At 32.4% G+C, this 12902-nt stretch overlaps 1 protein-coding gene across 1 annotated transcript in view; it reads left to right on the plus strand.

Moving 5' to 3' along the window:
• The window catches only part of LOC115879205 (centaurin-gamma-1A), a 74210-nt gene that overhangs the window by 54607 nt on the left and 6701 nt on the right, over window positions 1-12902 (plus strand). The window contains exons 4-10 of the mRNA XM_030895898.1: window positions 2046-2180; window positions 6220-6665; window positions 6848-7030; window positions 7089-7272; window positions 10465-10554; window positions 10621-10839; window positions 12325-12558. Of these exons, the coding sequence (XP_030751758.1) occupies window positions 2046-2180; window positions 6220-6665; window positions 6848-7030; window positions 7089-7272; window positions 10465-10554; window positions 10621-10839; window positions 12325-12558 (1491 nt within the window). The remainder of the gene's footprint in view (window positions 1-2045; window positions 2181-6219; window positions 6666-6847; window positions 7031-7088; window positions 7273-10464; window positions 10555-10620; window positions 10840-12324; window positions 12559-12902) is intronic.

A 12902-nucleotide genomic window follows, 5' to 3' on the forward strand; every position in this document is an offset into this window, starting at 1 on the left:
CGTCAAGAGAAATTATTATGATTCGAAATGACAAGTTTTTTTTTGTTTTATAAGCTTATTATCAGCTATTTCTACTGATACAACTGACTACAGCAAACTGCTGCTAGGATATTATTTTATTTCTGGTTCTATTTTTTTTCTAATTTTATTTTTTTGGAATAATTGTAAATGATCCTAAAATTTTAAGTATAAAGTATAATTGAGGCGTCAAGTTGCAAAACCCGTCTTATCTCACAAACGTTTCGAGATAATATGCAAAAACTGTTTTAGCAAATGTTTGAAGCGTTAATTTACAAAAAACGGGTCCGTTTTTCTAGAAATAAAAATTAATATTTAATTTTTAAACAGAAAAAAACACAAAAACAATTCGGATAAGGCGGGTTTTATTGCAGTATGATGCATATTGTGGGTTTTGATACAATATGATCGAGAAAAAACGGCGCAAGCGATGGCTATGAAATGATGAACGCTGTCATTTTATATGGGAAAAGTCATCGATCGTCATTTCCTAGCCAACTGGATGCCGTTTTTTTCGACCAAGACATTATACCGGGAGCGTCTCAAAAGTGGCTCACCCCTATAGCTTTTTTGTTTTTTTAGATAAAAAAAAACGAGATTTGGTATGTTAGTAGGTATATGACATAAATTAGTATTGATATTGATTGACGTTTTCAATTGTTTTCGGTCACTTCCTGTTTCACCGGAAATGACTACAATTTGTGATTTTTACATGGCACCCTCGGTATTTTTTTACTTTATTGGATAGAAAATGACTTTCTGAATCAAATGACGTATGTCAACTTTTGACATATTTACTCAAAAACAAATTGTATTTTAAATATCAATCTAGAGTGTGTAAATATCAATCTAGGCTGTGTTAAAAACACTAATTTTTAATCAAGGAGCCTTGGAAAAATAGATATGATCGTCTAATGTTTTTAGTGTCTTGTCCTAGCCGGTTAACTGATGTCCATCTCGTATTTTTAATCATATCTCATTTTTTTCAAATGGAACGAGGGTGGCCCATTAGCATATTTGGAAAAAGCATTTTTTTACGAATAATTTGATACCACACACTTGGTATTTCAAGTCAAATTGTCGTTATGAACCGCATGTTATAATTTCAAATATACCATATGCGAAAATGTCAAAAGTTGATTGATATGTCATTCTATTCAGAGTGTCATTTTCTATCGAATCAAGTAAAAAAATATCGATGGTGCCATTTAAAAATCGAAAGTTGTAGCCATTTCCGGTGAAACCGGCAGTGACCGAAAACAATTGACCAATGTCAATCAATCCTAATTTATGTCATATACTAACATACCAAATCTCGTTTTTTTATCTGAAAAAATAAAGAAGTTATAGGGGTGAACCAATTTTGAGACGCACCCGGTATACATCCTAAACTGATTTATTAGATATACTATTTTATTAAAAGTAAGTAAGGATTTAAAAAGACGTCAGTAGTAATGTTATACTTGTGTAAGAGAAGCTTATGAAAAAATGCGGGATTTGTAACAATATTGACAATAAAAAGTAATTATAAGTGGATAAGACAGATTTTGCTGTAGTAACGTAATTTGTAGTGAATTTTATATAGGAATAGGCGACTTTTACTGCTGTTTGGGATTATGGTTATGTAGATTTCAGTCCCACTATTAATATATGTTATTAGGCGGGTTTTGCAACTTAACGCATCAATTGAAATCACTAACTTATTTCACTAATTTCGAGGTTCTGAATGAAGCTTAACTCTAATCTTACTCGCCTTGTCTATCTGTACTATCTTTTTAACTTTCAGTTTTTGGGCGCTTTGGTTCTGTCTTTACTAATAAACGAGATAACCCTATTTTGTAACTAAAATCAGAAATACTGTCTGCATTCCAAGTTGCTAATCTAATTATCTTAATTAATCAATTCTTTTTTATATTTTTTTTATTTATCTGCAGTTCACACTAATGATGATGTTGCGCCCATGAGGCAGCATATTTATGAATATCAGATAAGATGGTATTAAACTAAGAACGGTGGTTTTTTTCCAGATGCAATAAGCGAGAACAACCCACGCGTCATAGACGATTCGCGAGCGAGGAAGTTGGCGAACGATCTGAAGAGGTGTTCCTACTACGAAACCTGCGCCACCTACGGCCTCAACGTCGAACGAGTGTTCCAAGATGGTAAGTGAATCGCTTGCTTAATATAATTAATATTTTCCTTCCTTTCGTTAGGGATGAGTAATCGAGTATGATGAACGTTAGTCAAGCAATCTCTTTGAATTTTCGTAATAATGAATGGCATTAATATAGCTCAATTATAGTTGATATTTAAAAAAGGCATCCATTTTTCTCAAAGAGACCTGGTTCAAATTAAAAAAGGTAGAAAAAAGACTCAAAGTCTCGGTCTCAACGTTTATACAATGTTAAACTGTTACACGTGTTTCGCTCATATACGAGCATCATCAGACCCAACAAGAAAGAACCTAAATAAATAACAAATAATAAAAAGGTCGTCATAACTTACAAATACAATTAAAATTAATCCAAATACACGTTCACATTTTACAATTAAAACAACACTGGGACGAGGCTGAAATGACCGGCAAATATTTGTCATTTTGCCTTTCGGTCAAAGATAAAATACCATTTTATCGTCTTATATAAAAAATAACTATTTGCGGTTTGCATTTTTCGCCAAAAGAAGGTTGTGAACGAATTTATTGAGCAGTAAATTCTACACAACTTTTGTATGAATAATTTTGTAAAAAAGTAGTATTTGAAAGATAAGGGGAAAACAGACGATGCCGATGGAAACTGATTTAATGTTGCCAAATATCATGTTAAAGGTACAAAAAAGTATTACTCTATGCGTTATTATTTGGATATTGTTATATTCACTCTCATTTTAGCATGAGTTTGTGAAATGGACATTGTAGGTTTTTCATTCTTCATTTATTTTACTATTAAATTAACATGAAGTATCAAAACTTGTAACATAGAAGTTTTTTCAACTTTTCGATCATTTCTAATAAAAATAAGAGGAACATTTAATTAACCAAGTTGTAGAGGCCTTAATTCTCGACAATAATATTATTCCTCCTTAAATATTATCATGACATTAAGGTATTCCTTAATGTCATGATAATATTTAAGGAGGTGATTCTTGGACCTATTCTAAGAAAAAAACTTCATATGCAAATATGTATGTCCTAAACATCTTAACTTTTTAGATACAGGGTGGTAAAATTTTCTAATTTTATTTTTGATGTTTTTTCTATGTTCAACACGAATAAATGTTCAATACATAAACGCGGGTTTTCAATACAAAGATATTTTCATCAGACGTGTTACAGATACATTTTAATATGGCAACACTGTCGCTTTCAGTTCCACAGCGTATTCGATGTGCCTTCGTTAGCCAAATTAGAGAAAATGAGTATTTTATGCGTTGGCCGCAGAACGAGTAGAGGCTCCACAGTACAGCCCTTGAGACGTATGGGGAAATCAAATCAGCCTTGTCACGAATTTGCCCATTAGGTTGTCTATCTTCCCAATTCTTTATAACGATGATTGTATCATTTGAATGCATTTGGCTCCATTTTAAATGTAAACAATCTGAATTATTTCTGACAACAACTATACCTTGTGAATGATGAATATTAATTGAAATTTTTTAATTTGTTAATATTTGAGATTTGCTTAATAACTAGTGAATTAATTAAATGCTATTATTTACCGTTCCCATGTATATTTTCACTGAAATAGATACTAAACAAACATAAAGATGGCTTAAAGATGGAATACTGTAAACATCTTACAACCTATTTGTTGTAATTGCAGTAAGAAAGTATGAAAGTAATACTTGCTCATTGAATTAAAATTTTGTTATAAATTATATTTTTGTACTATTTATGTATTAACTGATTTTGGAAAACTACCATTTTTAATTTTTCTAAGAAAAATATTTTTGTTTTGTTTAAGTTTCCCAATGCCTCTTAAATATGTACTTATCTAAGCAACAAGAAATATTAAAGAAAATAATTGAATAATAATAATATAATTAATTTATTTTTTTTTTTTTTGTATTTAGATATTTTAAATAGTTTTTTCTTTGTTTTTTGTGTTTTTTTTTTGGTTCTGACGATGGGGGGGGATATAAGATATACCTCTTGAAACGTTAAGCATTTTTTGTCAGTCAGGCAAATTTGTTTTATTAGTAAAATACTACTGACAAATTGTTCTTCATTGGATCGACGCAGTGGTATATATGTTACGGCTAACATGGATATATAGTCTGTCCAACGAGAAGATCCTTGACAGTGATAGATGTGTCTGTCATTTTAATTTCAAAGTAGTTTATTTTATTTTACAAAGGAATAAGTTGGTACAACTGGAACGCATAGCAGGAAATATTTAAAATTTGATTGACAAGATGACAAGTGATTACTTCAAAATATTGTGAAAAAAAACTGTATAAAACTGAAAAAATGTAATCGAGTTATTTTATTTAATAAAAACGGTATGTGTTAATACAAAACAAACAAGAACAAGACACTACATACCAAAAAAATATAAAAAAGAACTATTATTTACTTTCAAGCTTTATGAAACTACCCGCATTTATGATTAAATTTATCAATATAACTTATGTACAAATACAAATTTGTAATATTCCGCAGGAATAAATAAAACAACATAGGTAAATAAAACAAACTATTTTATTAATAATAACTCCTACCAAATTTTATACCTTAAAGGTTGATTAATTAACTTTAATCTTAATTTTTTTAAACCAGTACCTTTTGACATTATTTTTCTGCAGTACTAAAATCCATTATTTGCCTATCGTGTGATGTCGATATTTTACAGCTACTCCAGTTTTTAGTATGTGTTTAGTTTGATCCTTCTACCTTATACGAGATGCATTTATCTACGACGAAATGGTATACAAACTTTATCGATGGCAACTTCATTGGTTTAAGACTTCCTGCCTGGGCAGCGAGTATTAACCATAAACTGTGCTCTGGGTCTACAGTTAATTTTCACTCGATTTTTCCTCCACTTGACTTCAAAAGACACAAAACACACGTAATAATACGAATCAAAATGCATCATCTTCCAAAACGCAGGGTATTCAACAAAAGTTGACACAAAATTATAACCTATAATTTGGCAAGACTTTGACAAGCGTCAAAAATGACAAAAATCTAAAGGCGAGTTCATACGCATCGGCGTCCGTTTGTCGTTCATCGTTCCGTCAAACCAATAAAATTGAAATACGATCTGTCATTTTTTAAATAAACCAATAAAACTGGTTAAAAACAACAAGACACGACGCATGACGGATTTATATTTAAACCCATCCATAGATAACTTAAAAATAATTAGAAACTTTTTTTAGTAAAATAAATAGATTGGTATGGGACGTCATCTGCTTTTCTTCTGTCATCGTCTGTCGAAATCTTACCTGAGAAAAAAACAGAGTATATATAAAATGGAAAGACCGCAAACTAACACCTAACCAACAAAATATCAGCGCTGTTTGCAAAATAGCTGGCTAGTTTGAAAACTAGCCAAGTATCCATTTTAGCCGTAGCACATACAAAAAACAACTTTTTTATTTTGTAGATTTTCTTCTAGTGGCGAAAAACCTAGAATTCTTTTTAAGTAGATAAAGGAATATTTTGATGAAACAAAATATATTGACATTAAATTTTCTGTCAACAAAAAATAAAGTTTTTTATAAAACTTTTTTAATGAATCTTTTACTCTCAACTTAGTGAACTTATCCCCTTCAAAATTTGTCTGAATATGTCTGATACTATTTTCAAATCAAAGTCTAACTAGCACCCACTTGTTGGAAAAAGCGCTCGAAAAGATAAACGATACTCCGCAAGTTCTGTATTTACGGCAGACGTAATTACCCCAGCATCATTAATATCTTTTACCGGGAAATTTATTATCCTTCTAGCTCTAAATCGTAGGTTTACTGATAACGAGCAACAGCTGTCTAGCGCTGGAGGCGTTTAAACCAGATTATTCTTCGTGATTTTCAGTATTTTTGTAGATGTTTGATTATTCGTACATTGATATCGTGTAACGAATTAAAATAGTTTAAAGTTGTTTAGCTGCGTAGTCTGTATAACAAAGTTTACCCACCACCCTATACATACTTATTGCCATTGATAATAATCATTTTATTTTAATATTTTCTTTTCAGCTTGTCAAAAAATTGTCCAACAAAGACTGAGCCAATCCTCCATCTGCCTCACCCCGACCAATTCCCGTCCCTCCACCCCAAATAGCCACTACCACCCCGCCGCCGTGCAGCGCCACCTACACGCCAACAACGGCTTCGTGCAAATGGAACGTCAAACGTCGCTGCACATGTCGCCCGGACATCACACGTTACCTCACAACAAGGATTTCAAGGACATGTCTCTGATCCAGGACATCCGGCAACATATCGTACCGAAGCAGGTGCATCAGAACAGTCAGTCGGACAAGGATAGCAATAGTTACAAGTCGTGCGAGGAGGAGAGAAAGTGGAACTCTTCGTCGTCGACATTGGCTAGTATTAATTCGTCGCAAGGGATGATAGCGGTGACGACGGAGAATAACAACGTTGCCAAGTTTGCTGCGCCTCATTCCTTGGATAATCTTCAGGTAAAATATAGTTTGGGAACCTTGGATCTTAATCCCGCCAAAAAGTTGGCAAGAGTTTATTTTGTTGATCCGTAATATTAATATCTAAGTGACATTGAAAATGCAACATCCATTCTAGATTGTAGAATGTATATACATTAATTTATTCGAAAATGGAACTTATTTAAAACTAACTTATCTAGATTGCGCAGCAGCAACAGCAACAAAACAACTCTAAGGACCTAAAAGACTTACCCACGCCCAATTCTACGCCAACAACGTCAAGGAAAAACAGAAGAAGATCGAATCTCTTCACTCCATCCAAGAATGATAAGCTGAAGAACGGTGGTGATTTTGGTAGTGGTAGAGCCATACCATTGAAACAGGTATTTAATAAATCTTTACTCATAAATTTTGGGATAATTCTTATTGTATTTATAACAGGGGTATCTTTATAAGAAATCCAGTAAACCGTTGAATAAGGAATGGAAAAAGAAGTACGTGACGCTTTGCGATGATGGAAGGTTGACGTATCATCCGAGTTTGCACGATTATATGGATGATGTTCATGGAAAGGAGATTTCACTCCAGTATGTCACTGTTAAGGTTCCAGGTCAAAAACCTCGAGGTAAGTTACATACATTCTAAGTAAAATTTTGAAATAAATAATCTTTTTACATAAATTATCGCGTAATTTTATTTTTGAGCTGTTTATTATTCTTTTTTACTTGGCTAAGGGAAATCGTATTTTCAAGTTTTTTGCTTTTCCTAAATTTTAGTATTAGTGAAATGAAATTATAAAAATAAAAAATGAAAAATATTAGGATTTCCGATACCTGTCTAGCTTACATTTTGAATAAACAGCAATTTTTCAATAAAATGGCAATCAAGAGGGCTATTGTCGTCATGGCAAATTTCTAGTGACTTTTAGTAGCTATTTTCAAAATCGAAATTAGTTTATGGACTTTATTTAAATTTATACCAGTGTACTTTTATTTAATTTACCTACAATAGTTTAGTAAATAATATTTATTAAATATGTATTTATTTTTCTATCAAAAAAAAACGAAGTAGTTCTTGAATTTATTTTACGATGACTTGTCGATATCTGGCTTTTCTATAAAAGAGTCGATTACGGCAAATTCATTTTCTTCACTTTCAACGACAGGTTTCTGCCTAATAGGTTTTTTATGAACTATACTACCGTGACGAGACAAGAACAATATAGGACAAGTAGTTTTTCAAAGAAACGCTTGTCAGGAAGATTCTTATTTGGATATCTTTAAGCATAAGCCCTTGAGGCCAAGAAGCAATTTTTCTCATAACTCACTAGTAACATATCCATTCGGTTCGCCAGCAGATTCTGGTTTATTTTTCTTGATAAAATAACTAGTTACTAACTGCCACTAGAAAATTGCCATTGCGATACTAGCCATCATGATTGCCATTTTATTGAAAAATCGCTTTTTACTCAAAATCTGAGCTACATAAGTATAGGAACCCCTAATATAGTTTGAAGGAACATTTAAATTTGCTTCGATTTATTTAAAAATATACAGGGTGTTGCATTTGAAATAACGAAGTTTTTATATAAAATAGATCCTTAAAATTGATAAGCAATTTTTGGTAGTGTTGAGAGAATTCGAATTAAATAATACGACTAATTCGATAGTAAATTAAAACTAACTAATTCGATTATCTTTTTCGATATAATCGAGATAAAAATTAGTAGTATTTTATATTATATCTGTGGTAACCGAATTACAAATGAACATAAAACATAACCTCTTATGGACGGTATGGACGAATATTAGTAATTAGTACTATTAGCAGCTATTAGTAGTATTCTTTCGTTCTGAACGAACTGAAAATTTTAACATAAACTGATTTATAAAGGGAATCGACAAAGAAAGGAACGATCCGATATAGAAAAATCCAGAAATCATTGTTATTTCCTATACCACGTAGGAATAAATCAGTTTAAGTGAAAATTTTCATTTCGTTCAGAACGAAAGAATACTACTATTATTTGGTTCATTTCCATCTCACCCAAATTTCACCGAACACCTGCCGAACACTAACATTAATTTTCTTCTTTTATTTAAATAATTATTGATTGCAACTGATAAAATAAAAAGAAATACGAACCGCACGTAAACAAGGACTTACTTATATCGTTTTAGAAGAAGCTTTTATTTTAGATATGAGGTTTTCAATAGGAATTGAAATGTTTATAAAAGGCCATAACAATAACAATCATAAACTCGGCACTTTTAAATTTGAAACTTTAAATTATGGTTTAATTTATTAAACGGCTTCGGTACAGTTAATAGAATACATTGAATAAAGAATATCTTTTTTTATTCTTTATTCAGTGATAGAATATAGGTATGGCAATGGTTCAGAATTTGTTTAAAATAGCCCCTAGACGAGCACTAGCTGGGACGAATTTATTTTTAGGTTAAATTTATAATTCTACTCTTTGAATAAAAAGACTAAGGAAGGAGCATAATGCTATCCATGTATTCATGCATGGTGGGCGGAAAAGGCACCATAAAAGCTCTCTAGGGTGGGGATCCTTGACAGTTCTGTTTGACGATTCATTTGACACATTTGAATTTGATTTGAAATTTTGTGGATTTGTCAGTCTTTACGGAGCTTATTTTATGTTATTTATTATGTATTCTACTACTGATAGTTGTATAAAGGTAGTAAATCTAGATGGAAATTGTGGCAGAACTTAAATTAACAGTGACACTATCGCGATTTATCGAAAAAGACTCTAAAATAGTTGGTTGTGTAGCGTGCGGTAAAATCTCGGCAAAAACTGAGTGAAATAATGGAACAACTTTTCGCTAGTAAGTGACTATATAATATACTTACGTGTAGTAAACCGATCATTTATGAAATTCACTTAAATTAACTAAATTATATATTTTTCTTGCATTTTAGCTTTTATTTATTACTGTCAAAGATTAGATGTCAAAGAATTTAGATACGCTAATTTGACTTACCTGCTTCAGTAGCGTATCGGATGTTTGTGTTAATAAATACTTATTATAACTTATCTATTTTTATTAGAATTATATATTTTTATACAATTTTAATAACTACCAACATTTATTCACAACGTAAAATAAAACAACAAATTATTGAGTCTACCCCACGTCTACCCTACATCATAGTTTTACATTTTTTAAATAAAATTAGAACGACACTGATAAACCGGAATTTAAGTCGGCCATATTTGAGGCCCATCGCGGTGTACCTAAGATTTTTGATATGCTCCTTCCTTAGTCTTCTTATTCAAAGATTCTACTAAATAATTCGAATTATTAATTCGATTGTGAAATATGAATTATTACTAATTATTCGATGGTGAAAATAATTCGATTATTCCCATCACTAATTTTTGGTACCCCTGTAAACTCAGCACAAGAATTAATTCTGAAAAGTAATGTGTACAGGGTGTTAATAATCTATTCTATTGTAGCATGCATATTTAAATATCTTTAAATATCTCAAAAACCAAATATTTTAAACGTATTTAACCATTATAATAAATGCCTTTTTTTGACCCAAGAATCCAAAAATGAAATAAAATACCGGTTTTCCATAAGAAAAAATATAACTTTGGTATGGATCTTAATTCTGAAACATCGTGTATATTTCAAAATAATTTTAAATTGTGCACATTGCCTTCCCACATACACCCATAAAATATTTTGTTTCTACATATTTCTGAGACGAATGAGGTGCGCGCCCTCTATATTTTAATTCGCGGCAATCTTCTAATTGTATGTTGTGTTTTTTTTTTCAGGATCTAAATCTATTGTAACCGTTTCATCTCAAGGCTACGGTGGAACCAACAGCGCTCTGCATGAAAACCTTGGAGGATTGTCAATTATAGGTAAAGTTTACCTCAACACTGTTTTCATTTCTTCCAAACTCTACAATTATTAATTAACTATTTTAGGTAAGGATAAGCGACCGACGGAGAAAGTCCTCCTGAGCGCTTTCGAAACGGTCAAGGATCCCAGTTTTAAGTATTCCCAAGCGAGCGGGGACGAAGGGATGACCCTTTCCAGCAGTAATTCCTTCCTGAATGGGGAAATCAACAAGACGGAAACGCCCAACGTGAAGAAGAGGCATAGAAGGGTGAAGAGTAGCGGAGTGAAAAACTCGGAATACGATGGTAAGTGTCGCTACTAGATAATTTTTAATATACAGGGTGGTCCGCAGGTGGTCCGCAGTATTCTGCAGGCAAAAATAATTAAAAAAGTTCGTATAAACGTATGTCCTAAAATGCTTAGTTTCGAAGATACAGGGTTTAGAAGTTTCATTTTTATTTAGAGTTTTTCCAAATAATTTCTGAAGTAACGTCAATATTTGGATGAAAATTGGTGACAGCAAAATCAAATTTCTCATGTCAAAAAACTCCCAGACACTAATTTTCATCGAAATATTCGAATAATTCGACGTTACTTCAGAAATTATTTAGAAAAAATCGAAATAAAAATTAAACTTGTACACCCTGTATCTCCGAAACTGAGCATTTTAGGACATACATTTATACGAACTTTTTTACTTATTTTTATTTGCAGAATATGCTGCTGAAGTTTCCGGAATACAGTTCGGACCACCCTGTATATCTAGTTCAAAAAATTACAAAAAAGAAAAGTATGAGCTGGCGAGTAGCTCACGTAGTGTGATAAGATCTAGGATATGCCATATATATGATCAAATCACATAGACAATCGATCAAACTAATTTAAAAAAGAGGGTAGTGGGAATATAACTCCCAGAAGTCTCCTGGGAAGTCGCTCTACAGTAGTCTAGATGTCACTCATATGTTATAACAGATCTAGCAGTTGCTTAGCTACAGTTTCCTCTTCCTATTTACATTTCCTGCGGAGCTGTGGGTCATTTGAAATGAACTGTCATTCTAATTTTGTAGTGTCCATAAAGCTGGATGCCTTGTTAAATTCCTGTTACAGCTTGTAGATGTCTCCAGACTTTGGCATCCCTAATTATAGAGCGATATCTTAGATTGTATCTATCATTTATCTGATATGCAACAAGCTGGAGAGGGCTAGCTGGTCGGATAATATAATATGATCTGAAAAACGGCGTAATTCATAGAAGCAAAACGAATCCAAAGCGTAAAATCACAGCTAAAGCGCCCCGTGTCAGTTGTAAATCAAGTCTCTAACATTTTCCTTATTGATATTGACAGTTTTGGAATTTTGTATACTCTGGGGGCTGGAGTACCAACTATTTTTAATGAACTGTCATTTCCATTTAAGTTTACCAACCATGGTTCTAATGAGTAATTAATTTTAATCTTTCCCATTTTAGTCCTACTATTTAATCTCTTTCCCATGCAGACGGCTTGGAAATGACGATCGATGACATTTTCCATATAATTTTACATTTAAAATGACAGCGATCTTCATTTCATAGCCATCGCTGACACCGTTTTTATTCGATCATACGGTATTTGGAACGTCTGTAGAATTGAAAGGGACTATCTGTCTAGATTCTGATTCGTTTAGCTATTTTTTTTTTCGCATCTCTTGAAATAGACTTCAAATTTAGTTTTTAAGCGCTCATTATTGCCCTCTAGTACTGTTAAGATTTAACCAACTCATTTACTGACTAATTTTTACTCATGTTCTAGATGCGGACGGTTACGAATTCTACATCGTCTCCCTCGAGGGTAAACAATGGCATTTCGACGCTTCCAGTGTGGAGGAAAGGGACGAATGGGTTGCCGCTATCGAGCAGCAAATCCTCAACTCCCTCCAACTGAACGAATCATCGAAAGCCAAAAATCCAAACGAGGCCGCTTCAATTCAGTCAATTAAAAACAGGGTACCCGGCAATGGTTTTTGTGTAGACTGTGATGCACCAAGTAAGTCCATTATAATTCAATATTTTTCAATACGCGACTTGTGAGTTCTGAAGGACGGTGCCTCAACAAAAAAACATATCTTATATTTTTAGTACATAAAGTTTGTCCTTCTAATTTTTGCCTTTCATGCTAGAAATGATATCGTTATTTGATCGTGTAAACTGTAACGTAAATATATGATCATACATTCAATTGTATACTTATTTTTTTCCTTTCATCTTGGGTGTTGGGTGGGCAAGTGCTCTTGTGGCCTTTAGTACGAGCAACCACTGATATTTTACTGCTTTTTTCAGAAGCCACATTCCCACAATATTAAAAATTATAGGTAATTTACGTATTCTTTT

The sequence above is a fragment of the Sitophilus oryzae genome, unplaced genomic scaffold (assembly GCF_002938485.1).
Source record: "Sitophilus oryzae breed Bouriz unplaced genomic scaffold, Soryzae_2.0 scaffold_1576_pilon_pilon, whole genome shotgun sequence".
Classification (NCBI taxonomy): domain Eukaryota; kingdom Metazoa; phylum Arthropoda; class Insecta; order Coleoptera; family Curculionidae; genus Sitophilus; species Sitophilus oryzae.